The sequence below is a fragment of the Silurus meridionalis genome, chromosome 8, assembly GCF_014805685.1.
Source record: "Silurus meridionalis isolate SWU-2019-XX chromosome 8, ASM1480568v1, whole genome shotgun sequence".
In the NCBI taxonomy this organism is placed as follows: domain Eukaryota; kingdom Metazoa; phylum Chordata; class Actinopteri; order Siluriformes; family Siluridae; genus Silurus; species Silurus meridionalis.
Window position 1 is genome coordinate 10,904,201 of NC_060891.1, and position 26,320 is coordinate 10,930,520.

The 26,320-nt window shown below is 37.5% G+C and overlaps 2 protein-coding genes across 7 annotated transcripts in view; both read left to right on the top strand.

Annotated features, from left to right (window-relative positions):
- eml1 (EMAP like 1) overlaps window positions 1-3,448 on the top strand; it is a 43,427-nt gene extending 39,979 nt beyond the window's left edge. For all 6 annotated transcript variants that reach the window (XM_046855529.1, XM_046855526.1, XM_046855527.1 and 3 more), the window contains 6 exons: window positions 275-363; window positions 472-569; window positions 1,029-1,116; window positions 1,326-1,421; window positions 1,619-1,749; window positions 1,868-3,448. In XM_046855529.1, coding sequence (XP_046711485.1) covers window positions 275-363; window positions 472-569; window positions 1,029-1,116; window positions 1,326-1,421; window positions 1,619-1,749; window positions 1,868-1,993 — 628 coding nt within the window. In that variant the 3' untranslated portion in view covers window positions 1,994-3,448. The remainder of the gene's footprint in view (window positions 1-274; window positions 364-471; window positions 570-1,028; window positions 1,117-1,325; window positions 1,422-1,618; window positions 1,750-1,867) is intronic.
- A 6,185-nt stretch (window positions 3,449-9,633) lies between these two features.
- evla (Enah/Vasp-like a) overlaps window positions 9,634-26,320 on the top strand; it is a 41,966-nt gene continuing 25,279 nt past the window's right edge. Inside the window, 1 exon segment of the mRNA XM_046855569.1 lies at window positions 9,634-10,105. Within this exon segment, the coding sequence (XP_046711525.1) occupies window positions 10,101-10,105 (5 nt within the window). The 5' untranslated portion in view covers window positions 9,634-10,100.

Genomic DNA, 26,320 nt, shown 5'->3' on the forward strand with positions numbered 1-26,320 from the left:
AATGAGATCTTTGACATGTCATTACTGTCCTGGTAAAAATTTCTAATAGTCTAATACATGGAAGACCCTGAACCACATTGTTATTATGCAAATTTAATACACAGACACAGGACTAGTCCAGATTCATTGTTCAGATATCTTTTCGAACTATTAATATTCATGAAACAGTCATCAGCATATCAAAAACGCCTAATAACAATAAAAAGCCTTTGCAAACGTTTCAAGCTGTTCAGCTTAATATGCATCTGTTCTGCTGTTGAAATTGTATGGACAGGTGGCTTGTTCTGGATACCGAAACTAAGGATCTAGTCACAGTACATACGGATGGAAATGAACAGCTCTCAGTTATGCTCTTTGCTCCTGGTGAGTGTCCTTCTGACAGCCATTAGAATTATTTTCCAATTAATAAACACAGGGACATCAGTGCACATGGCACTTGTGTTGAAGTGGATTGAACATTTTGTCTTTCAGATGGCAATTTCCTTGCTATTGGGTCACATGACAATTACATCTACGTTTATGCTGTAGCTGAGAATGGCAAGAAGTACAGTCGAGTGGGAAAATGCTCAGTAAGTTTTTGCTCATTATTTTATCGAAAATACGCTTTACACATGAATGTCATGATACAGTAATAACAGAGTTAAAGTAATATCTTCACCCAGTAATAAATGCTTATTTTGTAATATTTATGCTGACCCCAGCAATGGTGCTATTGTAGAAAGGAGCATAAACAGTACATAATGTTGTCGATAGTAGTAGCTTGAAAGCTGAGGTTTTGGAAACAATGAGAGAGACGGACAAACTGAAGGTCTTAAACACTGCTTTTCAGGTAGCACCATTATCAATAGTTAAATGGTTTACTTAAAATAAACCTTGAAGATGTTAAAACAAAAGTAAAATCTGAATTTCATTACAAATTACATTTTACAAAATACATTATAATATTTATTTTAAAGTTCTTGTAGATTAATTTCTTTCTTAGAAAATTCCAATTTAGAAAGTGAAGATATCACTATGGTCTCTTGTAGGGTCACTCCAGTTTCATTACTCATCTAGACTGGTCTTTAGACTCTCAGTACCTGGTGTCCAACTCTGGAGACTATGAGATACTTTACTGTAAGTATAGAAACATTTACTATCAACCAGTTCTCAGGAATAGACCATGATTTAGCACGGTCAAGTTAAACATTTGCTGATATGAGTTTTTTTGTTGTCTGCCATGCCTGTTAAAAATAATATATTCAAAATATCTGAATGATGCAAATTTAAGAAATGAATATGATGGATAAGAAGTCATTGACTGGATAATGTGGTTGTTTGTCCAGGGATTCCTTCTGTGTGTAAACAAGTAGTGAGCGTGGAAACTGCTCGAGATATCCCATGGGCCACCTTTACCTGCACACTAGGCTTTCATGTGTTTGGTGAGTTTCTGGCAACAATGAATAAATAATAGGTTTGGTCTATGATCCATGAAATTGGTTTAAATGGACACTAAAATACTAAAGGTCCTTAATACATTTATTAAAATGCCTGCACAGCTACATGTCCTAAAAGTGTATGTGGATTAATATGGATTATATTTGCTGAGGAAGGTGATTTTATTTGTGCTCTCCCTCAGGCTTGTGGCCAGATGGTTCTGATGGGACAGATATTAATGCTGTGTGCAGTTCCAATGAGAAGAAAATTCTCGCCACTGGGGATGATTTTGGAAAAGTGCACCTCTTCTCATTCCCCTGCTCTCAATCCAGAGTAAGCAATCAGCATGTGTATTACAAGTTTCTCATACACAATATGGATAGAAGAAAAATATATACATCACATGTTTCTTTTTTTACTTTCTCCTTTTTCTGTCTTTCTTGCTTTTCAGGCTCCTAGTCATATCTATGGCGGTCACAGCAGTCATGTCACCAATGTTAACTTCCTGTTTGATGACAGCCACTTGGTGTCCACTGGAGGAAAGGATATGAGTGTAATGCAGTGGCGTGTGATATAAACAACTGCTGACAGTGTATGCGAAATTGGAGTTGGACTATTTCCATTGCTAGTCAATTTAAATGAAGGTGTGGTAGTCATTTAAAAGCATATCCATGTGTAATGAATTGAGGCAAACAGATTAAGCTATTGTTTGCTATTTGCTCAAACAAACTCAGCATTCTAATTAAGTGTAGTGTCTCTTCAGCCATAAGGAGGACTATTCTGCACACTCAACCTACACATTTACTTTGGAATGATGAATATGACATTTTTTTTCTACATAAGATGCATTTTATGTGATGCCAAAGCTCATATAAAACCAGTTACAGCAGATGGTGGTGTATGACCCCACCGTCTGGCCTCAAGAAGTATTGCGCCACTAATGCGTGATGGAATTTATGCTCGTCTCAAAACCTCCTGAACTGATCTCTGCTTTCACTGATTTTTTTGTTAAAGACATTGTATATATTAAAGAAGTAAAACAGCATGACTTTACCAAACACAGCAAAGACACTGTGATCAAAATAACCCCCATTTATACCAAAATGACTTCTTTACAAATACAAAAATACAAAACACTATAGCCAGTGATTCATAGTTACGGTACTAGGCTCTTATTAATTTATTATTTACTAAGCCTAAATAAAGTTTTGTAATTACCTGAAATGTATGGTACTGGTACATATTAAAGTGCATAAAGTATTCACAACCTTACCCCTTATATGCCCCACTTTCAGATTTTGAGTGTTACAGCTTCAGCAAACAGATCTCAATCAACTCATTTAGTAGTACAATTATTAAAATATAAAAAATTCTCCAAAATTATAGGTTTTGTGTAGATCACATTAATCATCATTTTAATTAATTCTATTTCATTTTCCAGTCAATACTTATTCAGTACACTGAATTTGATTCATTTCAGTTGTCTCTGGGCTACTTTTTGAACTTAATAAGACATTACTAACCTTAATTTTCATTAATGGCAACAAATATAGCAATGCAATGTATTTACTCTCAAAACTACTCTATGCTGAACTTTCTCTGCATTGCCTAATAACTGTAACTATGCTTTAATTCTTTTTCACTGAAAGAGAAAAAACTCATCAGGGTTTTATTAGCTGTAGTTGTTTTTAATGATTGTCTTAGCACGCACATTGTTGGCTGTTTTTTTTAAAAGACTTTTTCATTCAGATTTTTATTTGCCTATTGATTGGCAGGTAGCACAATGTAAAAATGTGATTTTTTTTTTTTTTTTTTTTATTTAGGAGTAGACCCTTTTTCAGCTGGACAGCTGAAATTGGATGTTTTACATCAGTATATTAATAATTCAGTAGCCATGATGGTATTAGGCATGTAACTGCCAATTATGAACAGACAGCAATTGTTGCAGAATGCATAATAAAATGTAGTAACCTGGTCTCCTTGTAATCAATAACTTTGATACTTAGTTCATGATTAAATTAATTCAAACCTGTCTGAGTGTATGGGATCTTAAGTAACACCTCTTTCAGCTACATTACCTGCACTATTTTTTAAAGTGTGTGTCACCTGATATTCAAAGAATAGCCATATGTGACCTGGGTGTCCAATCTATTAACAAGACTAGATAAACTTAATTTACCCTGCTAAAAACAAAAAGCTTAGACCAGCATAGCTGGACAGCATGAAAAGCACCAAGCACCATGACATCCATGAACTTTGTTATATAGCAAAATATCTAGATTATTAATCAAAATGTTCAGAATGAGATTGTGGTTTTTTTATACATTTAAATGAATTTGCTAATTCATTTTCAATTCAATTTGTTTATTCTTGTAGCACTTTTAACAATGAACATTGTCACCAAAATGATTTACGGATATTCAGATATAGACTTGGATCTGTCCTATGTTAGAAAAACTTCAAAAACATTATTAAAAGACAACAAAAGTGTTTCTATAAAGTCTGTGCATTTGTGAAAAACTAAAGACTTCTTTATTTAGGGTATCAAAAAAGAGCCTGCATCTTAAGATGAGAGCAGCATGGTAGATCTAGATTTGTGTACTGTAAGAGATCATTCTGTAGTGTTTTAGAATCAATGCTTAATTTATCTTCAAAATATTTCTGAGGTGAAAAAAGGCTATCTCAGCAGTGTTATTTTCATAAGCATTAATCATTTAAAGATCTTATAATGAGCTGTTGCACATGATGATTGATATTACTGATTGTAATCACAATGTTTGTGTCAGAGATCCCCCACTCGGTTCATAGCGCTAATACTCACTTTCGCATTTCAGTGTCATAGCCATGTGTATTTGTTTTATTCAAGTTATGTTTCCACCTGTCTTGTTATTAGTCCCTGTGTTAACATATCTATTCATTCACAGCTGTGGCTCATTCCGTGTTTAATTAATGTCCATTAATTTATCACTTCGCTTTAGCCTAGCCTTCTCAGATCTCTGTGTTTCACCAAACTGTTTATGTACCTCGTTTAATGATTTCTCACTCTCTACTTTGACTGTTCAACATTTATAACTTACATTCCATTTTGGATCTGTTTGCCTTTATATTAATTAAATGTTCTTACTTTTAGAAGAAGTAGCAGAAGGCTCTTTTACATGTTTCTCAACTTTTAAGCTGATGTCTGTCATTAGGCTTAGTTGAAACATATAGCTGTATGTCATTACAATAGTAGAGGAAGAGAATACTATTAAACGTGCATTTAGATTCATTGCACATTATTATCTGTTATAAATGTACCTTAAATGAATTCTTTTTAAGTTTTACATTTTCTAATCAACATGGCCATGGACAAATATGGATGCTTTATGCAAATGTATGTTTATTATTAATAAAACTATACTCAACATAGAACATGTAGACAAAATATTTTAGTAAATCAACAACACTTTGGGAATGCTTCCGCATTGTCCACAATCTGAATTACGTGTGTAATCAGTGCAATAGAAAGTGCTGCATCACCGGAGGGGTTACGTCACGACCAGGAACATATAAAAGCACATGGAGTGGAACCGGTGCTAGCTACTGAAAGGGAAGAAATCGTTACAGGCAGTGCGGCTTGGAGACGCAGCATCTTGTTCCCTCAGGGAACCATGGTTACATATGTAACATGGAGACTTTCCAATTCAGGAACTCAAGCACAATCCACGAACCACAATCCACCTGCTGAGGGTCTGCTTGTTTGCAGGGAGACATCACCTCGGAGTGCCATAGCAGAGGAACAGTTCTGTGGACATACATGTCCAGTGCGAACGCTGGAAACAGTCGGTAAAGCTTATCCTGGTCTGGGGCCAGAAAGGGAGGAGGAAAGAATGTCTGGAGGGTAACAGGTTGAGGGATGACTGAGGATACATTTTGAGTAAATTCCAAGAATGAGGGGGCCACAGAGAGGGCCTGAAGATCCCATACTCTCTTGAAAGAGAGGATGGCCAAGGGAAACACTGTCTTGACTGTGAGGAGAGCAGCTTTCTCTGGGCCCACAGGAGGATCTGACGTGCCAGCTTGTACAGGAGGCAAGATCGCAGACCCCCTGGTGGTTGATATAAGAGAAGTGTTGTCCGAACAGACCAACACATTGTGGCCTCTGAGGTCTGGAGGGAAATGCTTCTCTTGCCAGCATCTCTAGGCAATTGATATGCCACATCAGATGGGGGAAGTGTTTGTCATAAGCATTATGCAATGACTAGGAACTTCCAGCACGTGGCCCTGAGACAGGACCCGGGATCTTTCCACACATCTAAGGCACGTAGGGCTTACCACGTGACCTTGATCGTATAAAGTGGGTTGCCCTCTGAGAGAACCCTCGGGTCCTGAGCCACCACTGGAGGGGTCTTATGTGCAGGAGGTCAAGTCAAACCACATTGGATGCAGCTGCATCAGACCCAGCAGTCTTTGAAACTGCTTTACAGTGCGTGACTAGCTGTCAGGATCCTCCGGGCACACGGCGCGCACTTCCGGGTCAGCAGCCATCTTGCCGTTTTCCCGCACCTTCCAGTATTTAAGGACACCCAAGACTTTAGCTTGAGGCTAGATTATTTTACCAGCTCCCTAGCCCCTGAGATTATTGTTGCCTGCTCTGGATTCTGTTCCTGCTCCTGCTCCTGTTCCTGACCCCCGGTCTGCTTTGCCTCCCTAGTTACCCGGTTTAGACTCCGGACTGTTTTTGGTTTGTGTTTTGCTCTGCCCTGTATTGCTCAGTTAGCTGGCTTTTGATTTTTTCAGACCCTAGACAGTTTTTGGACTTTTTTCTTAGTTTTTGCCTGTTCCCCATTAAAGACTGTTTTTCCTTACTCCCTGTGTTCATCCTACATTTGGGTCCTCACTCAACCAGTCACACTTACGGTCACCCAAAAGAGATTTCTGACAGAATAATCTGGCCAAAGATGGACCCAGCGGATGTGTTAAAGCATTGGGCTTGCTCTGCCTCAGACCGGCAATTAAGGCACCCAACAAAAATTATCGATATTTGGAAGCTCAACCCCCAGAAGAGAACTAAGTATTTCTCTGGCAAACCAGATGGTTTTAAATAACCTCCTGAGATGGCTGTCCCTCCGGCCCCTAAGCTCTGCTGCGCCACTCTACCCCGGACCTCCGCCGAGGGCGCCGCTCCGCCGAGGGCGCCGCTCTGCCTCGGACTCTCGCAGACGGCTTCGCTCTGTCGGAGATATAGGCCGGCCAATGGCCCCAGGAGTCTCCTTTGCATTCGGACCTCCTGACAGCCTAGGATGTCTCCCACATCCAGTTCTCATAGCAGATCTGCCTGGTAGGCTGCTAGGTAGGCAAGCAAAGGCTGTGAATACATGGTATTTCTTATTTATTTTTTTATTTTTTAAATAAATTTGCAAAGATTTCAAACATCTTTCACGTTGTTATTATGGGTTATTGTTTGTACAACCTTTGAATTTTTAGCGAAACAATGAATTGGTTCTATTTTGGAATATTCAAACCTATATATGTATGTATGTATATACATACATACATATATAGGTTTGTATGTATGTATGTATGTATATATATATATATATATATATATATATATATATATATATATATATATATATATATATATATATAGTATATATATTTTTTGGAGTCTATCTAGAAGAATATTATAATTAACTGCAGGGCTAAGACCAAACAACACAGGCAAGGAGATACAACCTGCTTGGAGGTCAGTAGTAGATCATTTACAACTTCAACGGGCATTGGCTCAGTACTGTTAGAGATTGTAATGTAAAGTATAAGCATAACTGCACCAAAAGTTAGACAGTTGGCAAAGTTTAGGGTTTTTTTTTATGTTTGATATCTAATAATAAAAATAATAATAAAAAAAAAAATAATAATAATAAAAAAGTTTAAAACATTAGATTTTTCATTTGCTTCTGTTAATATCTGTTTAAAAAAATGTTTAGGAATGTGATAAGTATGCAAGTTTTTAAGGAGAAAATTAACTAAATAATTTCAGCCTGTTTGATGATAGTAAAAGTATTTAATGGACCAACATGTTTATATTGTTTTCTATATAGTTTATTTTGTCACTGAAACTATATACTAATGACTTTTTAGCTTCTGTAGTGGCCTTGATCCCTGTTAATTTTGCACATTTTTCAAAAGTATTATTTTTGTTGATTTTATCAGGATTATTATCAGCAATAAGATCTGTTCCATAGCTAAGTTGGCTTCCTTTCCATGCAATTTGGAATACTATCATTTAAGTTTCATACCCTTTGGTCTTTTAAGCTATACAAAATAAATGATATAAGAGGTTTATTACTATGCTTTGCTTGATTACGTGTGAAGTTTAATAATGATCAAATCTGATGCTGCAAACCTTTTTATTAATAGCTCATAACTGTTAAAATTTATTTAAAAAAACATCTTAAAGAAATGTTAAAAGATATTTAAAAACATTTACAAAGATTACTGTTTCTAGGGTTAAATATTTGACTTAAAGTCTGGTATTATAACATTGAGAAAATCAAAGGACATTAAATCAAGGTCTTTGAGTGGTAAATAGATTTAATCATTTATTTTTAGATAATTTATGATAATAAAATATAAAGTATAAATCCCTTTCTCCTAAATGGTTTACAGTGGAATATTAGTCTGCTGCTTAAGATAAAAATCTTGATATGGATAAAGGTTATGGATATTTGCTCTGCAGTCTGAACTCCAGAATCTCTCATTAAGATATAACTGTCTTAGCAGAGGGAATAGAAGGAGTTTGACATCATCATGGTGCTCATCTACATCTAAATATTTACCTCAGTTCAACACTGCAAGACTTGATTGTTTGCATTATAGGGTGCATCTGATTCTGCAAAATCACCTCATATACTGTGTTTACAAATTATATAGAGCTTTCACTGGACCGAATGAGTTCCATGGGATTGCTGACCATATTATGGATATCACACTGTACCTAACAATTGGTTGCTGTTATTGTGTATTAAATGCATCCATTGGTTTTGTCCAAATAAATCAATCCAGATGTGACAAAATATGATAAAACTGCTTCTTACACCAGGTTACATATGAGTGTGTTTTTTGACCACAAAAAAACTCAGGCATTCACTATTTGGCCTCATTGGAACTGTTTGTTGTTTCATGATTTGAAGCTCATATATAATATACAATCATTTATTGTCAGCCCTTTTCTATAGCCTAGCTACATAGCTGGCATCCAGTCTATCTGTACAGATAAAATGTGTAAATGTATTTTCACAAATTGTTAATTTTCACACATGGTAACTGTTACTTTGTTTAACTACAGAAGGTTTCCTGCATGGGTATAGGCTATATAAAGGTGCACTGATAATAACATCTTTTTATGGGCCAGTTTAAATCAGGCCATGGATAGCTCTGCTCAGTTGGTCCTCACTGAGTATTTTTAGAGGTCTAAATGCCAACCTATAGTCTGACCAGCTACCAGCATTCATCCCACAGACCGAGCCGGTTAAACTAGCCTTAGTCAAGCATTAAATAAAACAGAAAATGGCACAATATTAAGGAAATTGCAAAACCTGAACCATGTATCGTACAGTAGTCAATTCAGTCAAGTGATGAGTAAGATGGAAAATAACTTGTGGTGTAACAGCTTGAAAGACTCAGCCTGTGTTTTGGCAGCTTTTGTATGGAGTGCTTTTAATAATATTCAGCCAGAATATTTATAGGGGGAAAAGTCAACAGAAGCTGCCTGGACCGGGTTATTAGCTACAGCTGAAAATGATTATCACAATTACTCATCCTTATAACTATTTATGATTGTTGGCTGAGCATGTAGGCCAGCCACATGTAAGCATGTGCTGAAATACGACTCGACATCACAGCACATTGCACTGCTTCGTAGTGATAATCAGACAAAGAGGGCGCCGCCTACTCTGCGTGACGTTCCGTGGAAAAAGAAAAAGACCCCCGGCACGCATGCGCGTTGCAACAGCGACGGAAGGTCAGCAGGAGTGAACTGATTTGGCTGGTTTGTTTTAAATAAAAAATAAAGATAAGATACAACGAAAATTCTGGCCTAATAAAACAAGTGCAAATAGTTTGTTCTTTGTGTGTTAAAGTTACCTAGAGTGATGAATCCAGGCGGTATAGTCGCCACACCTTATAATTCAGACGTTGCAGTCGCTCGTATTCGCCACTAGGGGCCAGTGTTTCACGGTTAATATGCAGATTCGTTCCCTTCAAACCGGCTTGGCCAAATTCAGGAGGGAGTTAAAACGGCATCTCCGTATAGCGCTTCAGCCACAAGATTCATTACTGACGATGTTTATGGGTGCGACCGTTGTCTGAACATGGCATTTGTTTTAGAGGTGTATAATGAGAAATTGCGCTATAATGTAGACGCCGCTGATTTGGCCGAGCTGTTGAGAGGGTTGCGTCGCCCATCACTGACGGAGAGCTGTTATCACCTCGCCTGAGAGCCATTATTATTATTATTATTATTATTATATACATATCAAAGAAATCTCAACGCTTTTACATCTTTACACGGCTGATCTGCGCGTCTGACTTTGGCTAACACGCGATCTAAATGCGCCGGTGATTGTGCTGGGACACGCACAGATTGCATTGCATTTTACCTCCTTATTGTCTGATCGTTTGTGGGGGAAAACGGCGTTGAAATGAGGTAAGAGATCATTTGGTGCATTTTGCTGACAACGTGTGCTGCAAAGCAGAGCGACATCCATGCTGACATTAGATGAGATTTCAGCTGAATCTGCTGCGTTTTTAAACCCGTCTCGTGCACCAACACGGGGCCTGTGATATCACTAAATAACCTGTCCTGCTTTTGACGGAAATCACGGTGGGTTTTAGTTCATTCAACGCCCAAAGACCACCATCCTCAATTATGATACGTGTTACAGACGTGTGCATTGAACGCTCTTGGTTTGAGCCATGATGTGCATATGCAAGCCACGTCTGTTTGATTAGAATGTAGGAAATGTGGATAAAATGCCAATAAACATCCGTCTGCTTCATTGTGCATCTGGCCGTGTACTAAATAAGAGAAGTGTACTAAAAATAGTCATTTCAATAAAGGATGACATCGTCGTGATTTGTCAGACGACGTGATAAGTCGAGATGACGTCACGACTCGGATGTTGAGCAGAGATGCTGAATTCTTCTTGCGCGCGCACACACGCGCGCAGATGTCTGAATGTCTAGAACATGCATCTTAATAGGTCTGTTCATTATAGTGGTAACTGATATCCAGTAAATGTGTCAATTCTTTCATTATGTCTCATTATTGTGGTTTAGTTCCATTTCATTTTATTTATATAGAGTTTCCAACATGAGACACAGAAATCTTGAGGAACGTTGAGAGGAACCAGACCCAGGAAGGGAATCCATCATCATTTGTTTGATATCTGATAGTGGGTTTGTGATTCAAGCATTTGTTTTATAAAGTGTGTTGAAATGTTGGTCAGTTGTTCATCACAGGTGTCTTTACAATTTTTTTTACAGATTACAGATTTTTTTTAATCGGTAGAGGGCCATGTATATCCCCTCTTATCTGTAAGTTATCAGTGTAGGTGCAGGGTTTCTTTTTCTCAACCAAACAATCACCTTGATTCTCCTTGATCATGGTTTGCAATAGTCTATTGGGGAAGCTTCTGCTTGGTTATAATGAAAACCTGCACCCACATTGGTCCATTCTGAATCAGAAAGGACAACCCTGTACAGGTCTACAAATTATTGAAGATGAACAGGTAAGCGTTGGACAAAACCATTATGGTAGGTGCAGCAAGTGAGTAATAGTACTCACTATTACCTCACACCTAGCTCAGTTCATTTTGGTAAATTCAGGAAGATACAATGGATATAAAATGCAGTAAGGTAGCTGTGGATCTGGAGCCTATTTCCAGAACAATGGATGCAAGGTGGGAATATGCCCTGCATCTCAGCACACCACACACACACACACATTCATACACTATCTATAGAACATTTAGAGTGGCAATTCACCTACTTTCATATTTTAAAAGAAAACTGGACACAACCCAGATGAAATGCAAACAGATTTAGGAAGAAAGTACCTGAGCTTGAAATGGGTCCTTGAATCTATTAGGTAATTTACAAGAGTAATTTATTTTATTAGGAAGAAATTGAATGCAAACTTTAAAACTAATGATTCACATTTCTTATTTGACACTTTTATGAAGCATAATTATAGCTGAACCATGATGCACCATTGCCAGTTATGGACTTGAACTCAAACTTCTGGTTACAACTGGAAATATAAAATATTAATGATAACTGTTTCAATCATTTATAGTTAGATTAAATATAGTTAGATTATTGTACTAAACTCTTAAAATTCCTTAACAGATTAGAATCACTATATAATACTGTACTGACCAGCAAATATTTACAAACCCAAACCCTTAACACTTGCAAATCTGTTTTATGGACGTTCTCTGTTAATTCTTGACAATAAGAATAATCAAATATCTCTTCATTTCAGCTGACGTCCTATCTAGCAAGAAAACGCACCCGGTCAGCCCACAGAATTACACAATCCACAGTTCTCGTTTAGACGTATTTTCCTAGAAGGGGGTATTTTTAGAGTTTTGTGAAACTTGTGCTCCATCACAGTAAGATGAATCCGCATTCTTTCCCCTGTCTCCTATATGCACATAGTAGGAATATGAAAATGTTCAGAAGAGCTATTTTTGTAGACTGACTGTGAGAACATTTGCTTGAGTGGCTCATGGAGGCCATGTGCATGTGTCTGTGTGGAGTCTCGAGTGTGTGCTTGTTGATATTTTCAGATCCGTGGTTCTGGATGTCACAGGTGTAGTGAAGAACCTCTTTAGGCAGAAAAATGACTAGCAGATTTATAGTTTTCTAAAGTCTTTTCACATTTGAACTTGCAAAATTGGGTCTTTAGTCATCTAGTTCTCCCCTTATAGAAATATATAAAATCCTTTACAATGCGTGCGTAATAAAATGAAAAACACGATTTAGGTGGTTTAGACTTGCACTATTTAAGTGAATTACATTTTATTTCTGAAGTGCTTTCAACAATGAACATTGTCAAAGATTTCAATAAACATGAAAACATTTTTCACAAACCTTCTCCTTAAAAAATATAGCAAATTCCACATCCTTTCACTTTTTGGCCTGTCATTTTCCTGTAAACACATCTACTTCCTTTTAGGCTGGTCATCATTTGCTTTAATCCTTGTGCAGTGAGCACTGTCCAGCTGGCTGATTATACAGAAGAAATGATTACAGCACTATGAGATGGAGATAATACAAGACAGAATGGATAATGCTTATACTTAGACATGTTCTACATCACTGTTTGTTTTAAAGTCACCTTGACTTTACAAATTTTATAGTCATCGTTCATACATCAACAATACATTTGATACAGAATGTGCCGTCAATCGTATTAAATTGTATCGCAGCAACCTCCCTCGTTCACGAATTGAGAAGTCAGCACAATGCTGTATTTCATAATCTGTTACTTCAGGATGGCTGAAAGTAACAGATCATGAACTGTGTGATGAAAATCCTATCAGTGTTTTAAGACCGCACAGCCACATTCTTGCGCTATAATAAGCAGATTCAACTTGTGTTGTGTAAATGTGCAGTGTTCTTTTTGTGATTAAGCTTCATAACATACAATTAATGACTATTAACTGTATAAGTAGTCCAGTGTCTAAATCAGTATAAAATCAGATTATTAAAAACTTGCTTTTACATTTGTAATACAGATCATAAGACGTGTAATAGTGCCAGCATGAACAAAAGTTTCCTTTTCAGTTTTTCAGCAACCTTGTGTCGTGTATTGATTCCAGAAATTTCTGCTGGATGGCTTTACTGTGTGTGTGTGTGTGTGTGTGTATGTGTGTATGTGTGTGTGTGTGTGTGTGTGTGTGTGTGTGTGTGTGTGCTTGCTTGCTTGCAAGCTTGCAGAAGTTAGAAGGATCACGTTGTTGTTCAGCATAAGCAATATTCCAGCCTCCTCCTCCACCCTTCATTCCTGTGGGCAGAAATGATTGTCAGAAGGAAAAGGCTACTGGTTTCTAGCTGTCACATGCTTCTGTTTCTCTCCACTTTCTCTCCATTCCTCCCTTGCATACTGTTGCTCTCCTGTGCAAGGTTGTTGGCTGGCCTCTGTAGCAGCTTCTTACTTTTATTCCTCTTAGCAGTGCTACTAACCCCCCCACACACAACAGACCCATACACACACACACACACACACACACACACACACACACACACACACACACACACACACACACACACACACACAGTGAATGTGATAGCCAGGCACACTGATTTGTCTCGCCAGCTGTTCTTCCAGAAGTATGAGCTGATTAGTTTTCTCACAATGAGCCATAACACAAACAGAAAGCTCACATTCTTCTGAGCTTTAAAGGCACGGACATGAAGTATTTTGACAGGACAACTGCACTACGGTGTGTAAAAACCAAGCGGCAACTGTCAAATAATAGCTTTTTTATTACTGCATCTGCCTTCCATATTTTTCTGCTGCCTCATTATATGTGAAGAACGACATGTATATATATAGAACACAAATTGTATGGTATATACTTACGCATGTAATGAGGGTCCATGTGAAAACCTCTTTCAAACATTTGAATAAGAGAAAAACGACTGGGCAGACAAATAGAGACAGCATTTACTTTTCAGGAAGTGTAAGTATGTTGTTGGAAAGGCCAGATTTGGGAAGGTTTCCATAAGCATCATTGCCAGCTGCAACTGTGAGCCAAGACTGTCTCTACCTCTTTCAGGGTTCCTATTTGAAGGTGTGTTTTCAGATTTTTGTCTGTTGTACTTTCCAGATTATTTAGTGAACCATAAATAAAGTAAAACAATTTTTTTTATTTACTCTTTCACTCAATCACACTCTGTTCACAACAGCAAGCAAGTGACTATGATTTTAGTGACAGCAGGACAAGCAACAATTCCACATTAGGTCAAATTAACCACGGTGGAAAAAAAGACTAGCTTGAATAATTCCTTGGACCAATCACATTGCACTTGTGGTAAAATGTTTCTTCAGCTTTTCTTTCACAACCTTAATTTCTACATAAAATGGGTGAAGCCTATAAAATGGTTTCATACCATCACAAAGAAATTAATCTAGCAGGAAATTGCAGGAGTAGAGAATATTGGTGCCTTTGCTTGCTTTGCTAATCTGCCAGCACTGCTAAGACCTTAGTTTGCAACGTTTACATTGAAACAATATTTTGACACGGATTAGAGCATGATTCTATACTGTATGTGTTTGAGTTCATATGTTTAATATTCTAGCGAATGTAGGGACAGTGCTTTGAGATAAGTGACCAGATTATCCCTGTTAGCTAGTAGGTAAGTAGTATCCATTGTAGCTTGCTATCTTTACATTGTCTTATTCTACTTTGCAAGTAAACACAAAATTTAAACTACTAAAATAATGATGTCATTCTGACATGTCATTCTTGCACATTGATTTGTTTATGCAAGAATTAATTAGACCACCTTGGAAGAGTGAGTTGCGACTTTACATTTTACACACCTGGCTTATAGTTTGTTGCAAATCTGGGTTTACAAGGTGCTGCGAAATGATTTTCTCATAAAGTTATGACTGACAAATACATACACTGGTGATCAAAATTAGAGAACAATTTATAAACAATTGAACAGTTCTGAAATAATATCATCTTCACTGCTCAACAGTTGAAGGAGTTTTTGTCCTGTCTATACCATGCTACCAGAACACCTTTTCCACAAAATAACTAAGGCATTTAAAAAAAAAACATTATTTTGCAGAAAACACACTGATCAAAATTAGAGAACAACAATGACTGTAGCATGGAAAAAGATTACAACAAAATTTTCTGAAGGCTACAACAGTCAGCAATTAGTATAAAGTGTACAGGCCTCTGCTCTGAATGACTTCAACACATCTGCAGCCACAGGACAGCACTAGTCTCTCACACTGCTCTGGTGTGATTTTGGTCCACTCTTCTTCCAGTCTCCTCCACAGTTCGGTGACTGTAGTGGGTTTCTTGGCCATAACTTTGTCACCAAGGATTTTCCAGAGGTTCTCTATTGGGTTGAGATCAGGACTTTGGGCAGGCCATGTCATTATTTCAATGTTTTCAGTTTCAAGGAACTGCTTTACCCGTTTTGCTGTGTGACATGGAGCATTGTCCTGCATGAACACTGTGGGCTGATTGGGTGATGAACGCAGGGAAGGACCCATATGTTGTTGAAGAAGGTTCTGATAAACATTTGCATTCACTCTGCCATGTAGCTGTATAAGAGGCTCAACTCCTGCTGCAGAAAACATGCCCCAAACCATGACACTTCCTCTTCCACTTTTCACTGACTTCTTTACACACTTTGGGTTCAGTCTTTCTCCAGTTTGTCGCCGAACATAATGTTTCCCATCGGACCCAAATAAATTAAACTTGCTTTCATCACTGAAGTGAACTTTGGACCAGTTCTCCTCTGTCCACACAACATGCTTAGTCTGGCCTTTTGATTCTTTCTGCTAATGAGAGGTTTGGTCACTGCAGGGTGGGCTTTTAGTCGAAATGCTCTTAAACGTCGAGACACTGTATGACGAGACAGATCCTTACCCTGTGTAGCACTGAACTGGTGAGCAATTCCGGCTGCAGTGTGGAAACGATTGCCCAATGAGATCCTCCGCAGTATCCTGTCCTCTCTTGTATTTGTCTTCCGTGGACGACCAGCCTTCTTAGCGGACTTGAATGAGTTTGTGATGTTGTAAAGATTCAATATTCTTGAAATCACAGATTTGGAACGACCAACTTGTCTTGCTATGGCTGATAGGGTCATCCCTTTGGCCTTCATCTGAACAACCTGCTGCCGGAGGCTTTCACTCACTTTAGAACGGCCCACCATCTTGCAGAGTCAGTGAAACTGGAAGTTAGGCTGCCAGTTAAATAGGGGTTTACAGATAATCAAGGAAATTAGCACCAGGTACCAGATTAACACCAATAACTGGGAGGTGTCTGAAAGTGTTCTCTAATTTTGATCAGTGTGTTTTCTGCAAAATAATGTTTTTTTTTAAAAATGCCTTAGTTATTTATTGGAAAAGGTGTTCTGGTAGCATGGTATAGACAGAACAAAAACTACTTCAACTGTTGAGCAGTGAAGATGACATTATTTCAGAACTGTTCAATTGTTTATAAATTGTTCTCTAATTTTGATCGCCTGTGTATATAGTTTTCAGGAGTAGTAGAAAGAAAGAGAGAGAGAGAGAGAGAAAACCAGGTACAAGGGGAAACTAAGTTAACTGGGGCCTGTGGACTGTTGTGAACTGGCACTACCACCTACTACACCACCGTGCCGCTTCACCTATTTACTGATATAAGAATTTGGACGAACCATTCTGACGAACGAATACTGTAATTATGTATTCACTTGCCAAGTGACTTCCTGTGGCTTCTGGTCCAAGCCCTGATATCAAAATAAGGCTTGCATTACCTGGCCAGGAGAAATATAACAAATTAATATGTAGTCTAACTGCATTAGGCTTCGCAGTCAGCCTATTTTTTCTTCCTGTTTTATCATGTTTTTCAGATACTGCAAATGTATTTGTAAGAGTAAAGAATGCAGTTTAAAGTGTGTTATTTGACGTAACATAGTTTGATTGCGCTTCGCATTGAATACTGTACGATGGATTATGAAAATACCGTTTTATTTAGGCTACACAATTTTCTGGTTAATCAGTGGAGGCACAGATGCAGCAGCACCTGTATCACTGCAGTTTCTGTTGAACAGACCTTTGTCAGGCCAACATCACATCTCTGAACAAGATGCATCAGTTGTAACTTAAAGATAAGTTTCAAGGCAGTTGCAGGCAAAGAAAACAGTTTTCAAAACACTGATGCCACAACAATGCTTGAACTTTTTAAGATTTGCTGAGTCAGTACTCACTTTAAGCAATATCTGCCAATATCTTCCAGCAGCTTGTCTCCAGTGGCTGTTCAGGTAACATGTTTTCTTGCAGGCAGAGTCCTTGGACCGTATGCATGAGGATTTCTGAATGAGTGACTAGCAGCTGCTATTCTTATTGACCTCAGTGGGGAAGGCGTTCGCCATGTGTCCACTTTCATTGTCGCTATGGAAACCGCTTCCTAGCACTGCTCCTGTGTTATAGATCTGCTTAAACACAGACTTTATTATGGTGGGGGGACATTGTAAATCATTTGTAAGTGGAATTGTGTCTGTACATTATTAATCTGTGACTGTAGGCAATTTAAGAAAGCTAGCACCAAGAGCAATATATTTAGAGATTATGTGATTATTGCATATATCGTGTGGCTGGAGTGAGCAGTTTGTATTGTGTTTCTTAATTTGGGACTTAATGATGCGATCTGAGCCTACAGCAAAACTTGTTCATGAGCATTGTGTGTGTATGTGTGTGTGTGTGTGTGTGTGTGTGTGTGTGTGTGTGTGTGTGTGTGTGTGTGTGTGTGTGTGTGTGAGTGAGTGACAGAGACAGGGTTAGAGTACCTTATTTTTATTAAGAATCATTTTCTTGAATGTAGCTTATGAGTGAATTATTAGCATAATAGTTGTACATATACCACCAGGGTTTGACATACTGCTGGTTGACATATAGCTCTGTGCAATAATGCTTCATGTTTACACACATTTATTTCCTTCGTTTGGATAAAATGCACATTTACCTAGCGAACCAGCTCACCGTACATAATCATGTTAGCCGCTTCTTTTAGCTTGCTGACTCAAGTCCCTAGATAGTCAAAATATAGGGAGATTTTGCTTGGCTGGTGTGCTAGCTAATAAATAAATTATTTGTCTATGCCTATACAGTTAGCCTTATTTACTGTACATTTTCCAAGTTATAAACAGCCTTTTGTTTAAAACTGATCTTAAAATATAACATATTAAACCATTTATATTAAATAAAAATTGTTAGTACTTTGATTTGGCAATAAATTGTGTGTGTGTGTGTGTGTGTGTGTGTGTGTGTGTGTGTGAAAATGTATTTAAGATATGACAAGTAATGTATTTGGATGTGTTTTAAGTGGGATTAGGGCTGGCAATTATGTTGTATATCTGTGTATGATACATAAAGCACTAAATTTTTAGTGTTTTATGAACCTCTTTCTTGCTCTTCAGGGGGTTGGGTGGGTGATGAGGTAATCCCCCTCGAGTTAGACAAGTGCAATCCAATCCCATGACACGTTTGTGCCATATCGTCAAGTTCTACTGTAGACCACCCAGTCTTCTCTAAGCACTTTACGCCTCTTGTCCAAATCATTTCTATTATTCGCGATCTCATTCGATCATTTTGCATGTCAATGCAGACTCATTAGTAATATTTATTGAGATAATGCATCAAAACAGCTTCACACATAACTGTTTGAACTATCTGAAGAGTAGTAACCAGAATATGGTATAACAAGATAAAGACATTGTAAAAAGAAACACAAGTGCTACTAAGAAACACTGATGCAGTTGTAAAACTGATGCTTGCTTTTATCTACCTACCTCGTGTTATAGTGAATGCAGTCTGCATCTTAGTGGAAGTGAAAGAAAAAGAAAATGAAGCTCATTTGCATGTAGTTTGCATATCCCCTGTGATGACTTTTATATGATATTTAGCTAGTTGGTGCTTTAAAGGGTAAAATAGTACTGACGCCAATACCATCATCCTCCCAAACTATATTGCTTTTCATTATCTTATGACCTCTAGCCAACTCGACAGCATCATTGATTATGGCGTCTCAACCCTGGTCCTGGGTTTAAACTAGCATATATTATATTTTATATAATATATATGTAGATATTTTTTCCATGTGCAACTGGAAGCTTTCATCACCAAAACAGATTCCTTGTAAGTGCAAACATACTTGACAATAAAGCTCTTTCTGATATATAGATCTCTTTTGTGGGAATCCTTAGTAACAGCTCATATTTAATTTATGCTGTTACTGCAGAAAGCTTCGGGTAATTGTTCTTGCATACATGCTTCTCTTGGAAAGATAACATGCGAGTCCCTCATATTGCTGTAGTACCTTACTAAATACTCTTACCGTATTCTTCCTTGGTTATGAGAAGCTTCTTAAAACCATAATATTATGCTTATATTATTTTTAAAATATTCCTTTATTCCCTTATGTCTCATATCAGAATAGCTTTTCGATTAGCTGTTGTGTGTGTTTGTGGAGTTCACTTGGTGGTAGGCTGCTTATGCCCTCCATTTTTTTTAAAATAACAAACTAGAAGAAGTTAATGATCTTTAAGGAAACACAATCCATCTTCCTACTAAGCTCTGTGTTCTTCCCTGACAGAAGTCCAGAGTTTTAGCTCCCCTCCCCAGATAATTATTGGCCTACAAGCTAAAAAATCACTCACATTCCCTCATATAACCCTGCCATAATCCTTTTAATTCTCTGCTGCCTAATAACAGGGAACTTAAACATTAGATTTTTTTGGAATACAATCAACAACTTATTAAAAATCTACTTTTTTCCCTCCAACCCCCCCTCTATTTTTTCCCCATTTTTTTTACAGCATGTACAGCATGTATACTGTCCAATGTAGCCAAGCTTTAATTTACTCTCGAAATGGACCCTCTATTCCCTTGCCATTTACTTGAATGAATTTTTGATGTAAAGTGGATCTTGTGGTGTATGTTTGCATTTCTTGTTGATGAAGTGTACAGGAAGTGATGACCTAAGTATTTGCCCTCCTTCATTCTGTTGCTGTAACTAAGATTTTAGATCATCTGATCATACAGTGGTGATCATACAAAATAAAGGACACAGAGGTTTTTCATGCGATGATTCATTTGATTGCCCTTTTTTTTAAATCACAACATTCATTAACATACTGTGTTTTCAATCTGAGATATTATTATAAATACAGGCATATAAGGTTTATCTAAAAACAATACCCCCTTCTAAAACAGTCTTATATACAGTGGAATCCAAATTTCTGATACCGTGAAGATTATTCGGTTTTGCATTCTGTTGTCATTTAATACAACAAATTTCATTACAAATGATTACTGACAACGCTGTGGGGTGAAGTGTACATTTATTTTTAAATATTTACATGAATTAGCTTGTATGCATTTTGTATTAATGGCAGTTTGCACATGTATACTTCAGTAGAAGAGACTGAGTATGAGAAAACTGTCACCTATTTCAATAAAGGTAAAATATATTAGTGACCTATCAATATTGCAGTATTTTTAATTAATTAATTTAAGATATTATATGTTTTTTTTTTTTAATTATCAGAGTTTAAATGGGTGTATAAAACCTTTTGAGCCCCATATTAACACGTAAAGTGAATTTGTTTTCATTTCTGATTGATATAACATGAATTTTTCCACTGCATATAGGAAAGACAACACCCTACACACACACAGCAGGGAGCACTCAGCTAATGCAGAGATGACTGGAAGGCCTGAGTTGAGAGAGTCATGTGAAGTGATGTGTAAGAAGTGAAAGCATTAATGATGTGCTGCAGGGCTTCATGAAAATCAGACTTGGCTTTGAAATCACAAAGCTTCCTTTCTGCTGCTCTAATTTTAACCTCATCATATACTGAAGTGCTGCATGTTTTGCAGTGTACAAACATGTTCATTAATTAATTAATACTAAAATGTATGATGTGTGTGTGTGTGTATGTGTGTGTGTGTCTGTGTGTGTGTCTGTGTGTGTGTAAATATATATATATATATATATTTATTGTTCAAAAGTCCAAACTTCAAAGTACATCAACACAGCATTTAATAATCATTTTTGCTATTACACATTCAGCCACTATCAGTTGAATACAATTATAATAAAAGCAAATGGAAATTAAACAGTTGTTAATCAGTCCCACTTATTCAAACCATTTTTATATGTTGCCAGAAATGATCCCACGTTTTCTTCATGCCTCCCTCACTATGCAATCTCCCCAACATGCTCTCGTACGAAGCAATTTCAATTATCCCATCAATCCAATCTTTCAAGTCTGGGGTTTTGGGGCATTTCCAATTGCGTAAAATCATCCTGGCAGCTGTAATACAACCAATTTTAATTAGAGTGAACACATTCTTTGCTATGTTGGGTACCACTGATTTATCTCCCAGAAGGCATAGTTGTGGTTCCACAGGTATGTTAGATCCCATCCACTCCTGCATTACTCCCAGAATTTTACACCAAAATGGGTGAACTAAGGAACATTCCCAAATCATATGCAAATAAGTACCTTCTTCTTCCTTACATTTCCAGCATAAATTATTTCCAGCTATACCCATTCTGTAAAGCTTAGATAGTGTATAATAATATCTATGTACTACTTTGTAATGAATGAATCTTCCCCTAGCTTCCCTTATGTTCTTGCCCACATTAGATATGATGTACAGCCAATAATTTTCATGGATATCTAGCCCCAAGTTCTTTTGCCAAATAGTCCTCAGGTTCTCACAGGTATCTGCATTAACATTGAGCATTGATTTGTAACACATAGAAGCAGTCTGAACTACATGTGGCAACTGAAGATAGGTATAAACAGGGTTATCACTTGTATAAGATTTGCTCTTGACACAGTGTCTAATCTGCAGATATTTTAAAAAATTTCCTTGATCCCCAATATCATATTTCTTCACCAATACAGAGTATGACATAAAAACTCCATTTTCATACAGATCACCAATCACAGTTACCCTTTAAGATGCCATTGTTCCCAAAACACACTTGCTTTACCTATGCAAATTTTAGGATTCCTCCATAGTGATGCATATGACTGTCTATAATGTGATGTCTTGCTCCAAACATTTCTTGAGTGCATTGTCACTGGATTTGAGTCCCATTTAGCTCCAGTGCATTGTGAAAGAACGTTAATGGGATGAAATGGTGTGGCCTGCCCTAATCATAATGGCCAGAGGCTCCAAAACAATTTTGAATAATAACAGGGACAGTGGGCATCCCTGACAAGTACCTCTTGAAATTGTAAAAAATGGCATTTGTCATCACTGCTGCTCTAGGATTTTTATATAATTAACTAACCCAGGACCTATATACAGTGAGGAAAATAAGTATTTGAACACCCTGCTATTTTGCAAGTTCTCCCACTTAGAAATCATGGAGGGGTCTGAAATTGTCATCGTAGGTGCATGTCCAATGTGAGAGACATAATCTAAAAAAGATGTTCAAATACTTATCTGCAGCTGTATCATACAAATAAATAGTTAAAAAATCATACATTGTGATTTCTGGATTTTTTTTTTTTTTAGATTATGTCTCTCACAGTGGACATGCACCTACGATGACAATTTCAGACCCCTCCATCATTTCTAAGTGGGAGAACTTGCAAAATAGCAGGGTGTTCAAATACTTATTTTCCTCACTGTATATGACAAAACCTGAAATTCCACAGGGCTGCAGCCAAAAAGCCCCATTCCACCCTGCCGAAAGCATCCTTGTCATCCAAGGATATAGCCGCGATCGGGGTGTTTTCTGAAGAATTTAGCCACATCAGATGAATTAGCCTTCTCACATTATCGGCTGATGACCTTCCCTTAATGAAGCCCACTTGGTCCTTATAGATAATACTTGGAAGAACCTTCTCTAACCGTGACACTAAAATTCTCGCCAACACCTTACAGTCCACATTGATAAGACTTACTGGCCTAAAATTAGCCGGATCAGTTAAATCCCTATCTTTCTTAGGTATCAGTGTTATCAATACTTCCATGAAAGTACCAGGCAATTCTCCAGTCTCAAACGCCTCTATATAGACTACTTTGGAGCCACTATATCCACATGCTTCCTATAATATTCAGCTGGAAACCCGTCCGCCCCTGGCGACTTACCAGATTTCATAGAGGTGATTGCAGCTTTGACCTCCTCGACTGTAATAGGAAGGTCTAGAGACTCGGATTGCAATGTATCTAACTTAGGTAACTCTATATTAGAAAAAAACTGTTTCAGTTCTTCTCCACCTAGACCACCTGAGGATGTATATAAATGTTTATAAAACTTATGAAAGACCTCATTAATTTCTCTCGTCAATGATACCATAGTATCTCCTTGCTTAATTGCGGAATAACGTTAGCAGCATTTTGTTGTTTTAATTGTCTGGACAGGAGCTTGCCCGCTTTTTCAACATATATTTTCAAATGTATATTTACAAATATCCTGATATAAATCATTAGAATAGTGTCTAGCCAGCTCCTTCTCCAATGTACAAATTGTTACTTCCAAGTTCTGAACCAAGTCTCTTCCCTCCTTCTTTCTAGCTGCCTGTGCAATCAGTTTCCCTCTAATGTATGCCTTTGAGGCCTCCCATACAGATGCCAACCTATCAGTACTTCCCACATTCAATTCAAAAAAGGAGGTTAGATCATCAGCCAACAATTTGCTAAACTCCTCGTCTTGTAATAATGCAGTATTCAATCGGCATCTTCCCTTCCTACCCGCTTCTGTATTTAGAGCTATATCAAATTCCACAGTTGCATGGTCTGACAATACTATTGCTCCAATTTTACAATTTACTACCTGATCAGTGATAGAATTTGAAAGTAAGAAGAAATCTATCCTAGAGTGAGATTTATGGCAATGAGAATAGAAAGTATATTCTCTTTCCATTGGATTGACCAGATGCCAAATATCAATCAATCCAATATCCTCTGTTAGAAGATCCCTGATATTTACTCTTATTCAAAACCCCATCCATAACCTGATTAAAGTCCCCAGCCAAAATTATTTGCCCCTCTTATTCACCAAGAATTTTGTTTACTTTATTGGGGGCATATACATTGCATAATATCACATCAATGAGGGGTTCTATACAAATAATCCTCCCCACATCGTCTTTAGTTTCTGTTAACATTGCAAAATTCAGTCTCTTATTTATTAAGATCATTACCCCATTTTGTTTGCTCGTAAATGATGAATAAAGACATGCCCCACCCAGTCTCGCTTGAATTTAAGCGCTTCGTTATCTGTTACATGACTTTCTTGCACAAAAGCAACATCTACCTGTTTATGTTTGAGATACGACAGGACCTTTTTTTCGTTTAATTGGATTTCCACACCCGTTAATATTCCATGTTATAAACCTGATGTGACTAAATTAATCGCACGTTATTGTACGTGTAACCAGATACAGTAAAATCCCGTTGTACGAGCATAATTCGTTCTTGAAAATTGCTCATAGGTCCATTTGCTCGTACATTTGAACTGATTTTCCCCATAAGAATGAATGTAAAAGTGATTTAATTCGTTCCGAGATCTCATTCGATCGCTTATTTCTGCACTTAAAAAGTATTTGTAGCCTATTTTAACAAACAAATACACCACAAATTACCGTAATGTAAACATAATTTAACTCTTACCCATGTGGTAGTGGTTGATTGTGAGTGTAAGACACACACCACGCTCGTAACCTCCTCGGTTTCCATGGTAATTCTATTTACTTTCGTTTTCACAGCACCATCACTGATTTTCTTTGGAGACATTTTTTAAGATTTCTAGTGAAATAAAAATATAAAACTAAAAAAAGTTACGTTTTTGCTGCACTGAACAACGAGAGTGACCGAGCGATACGTCATCAACTAAGCGACTGATGCGAGTCTCAGCTGAAAACGGGGAACCGGCAGCGTGGGTTTGCTCGTGCCTTCGAAATTTTCTCGTGAAATAGGGTAAAATTTTGTGAGCAAGTTTGCTCGTATCTCCATTTGCTCGTACTATAGGTTGCTCATACAACGGGGTTTTACTGTATGTTGGATGACTGCCCCCTGTTGGGGAATGGTATACTAAACCGTGATGTACATTCACTCAAACTTAACAAACGGCAGTTGAACATTTCAAACACCAAAACTCCATTCAGCAAAATGATATTGCTCCTCAGAAAGTAACAAATTATGAAACCCCCTACCCAAAGCTTAACAACAAACAAAATAAAAAGAAGAGACAACTAAAAAAAGACGGCCATACCAAACAACGAGGACCGTCCTAGTCCAAACAACTCCAGATTGAGGTCCGTGAGGTGCCAAATCCGCTATCCAGCCCTGCCTTAGCTGTCAAAACTGTTCCGAGACAGCACAGCTATCAGACTCACCCGCCCACCCACCGCACCTGATCCATATGCTCCACTTTGGTGATCTTGTAAAGAATATTTGGTCCCATCATTCTGTCGCCCCCACAATCCCTCCGTTTTCTGGCTAACTCTTTTGACATGTCGAGGAAGAAGGAAATCCGACATCCCTCCCATTCGGTCATTCCCATTTCTCTGGCCGCTTGTAATACCTTCTCCCTGGCTGACGAACACTGAAACTTAATCAGTTTTTAAGGTCGGTAACAACCTCTTTGACACATCCGTCGCTACTCCCTGCAAAGTAGAGCTCATTTTGCTTATTTCGGATAAAAGGTTTTCCATCTTTGAACCTTGTTCAATCGGCTGGAGTGATGGCGACTCGTGTGCTGGTGAAGTCTGCCTGGTTGTCATGCGGCTCGTCATTCTTCCCTTGAAATATTTATATGTGGATGTCGACATTTTCGGTATAGACCACTCTTTTTTTTTTTTTTTTTTAAAAAAAAACAAGTGTTTAATCACCAGGGACACAAACTTTGAGAAATAAACGTGGAGTAAATATGCTTGAATAAATTGAAAATATGGAAATATATATACACACACACACACACACACACACACACACACACATATATATATATATATATATATATATATATATATATATATATATATATATATATATATATATACCTCCATACTACCCTGTTCTCTACATTGCCTCTTTAAAATTAGCCACCTGCATGTCTTCCCTCACCACATCCATAAACCTCCTACTTGGCTTTCC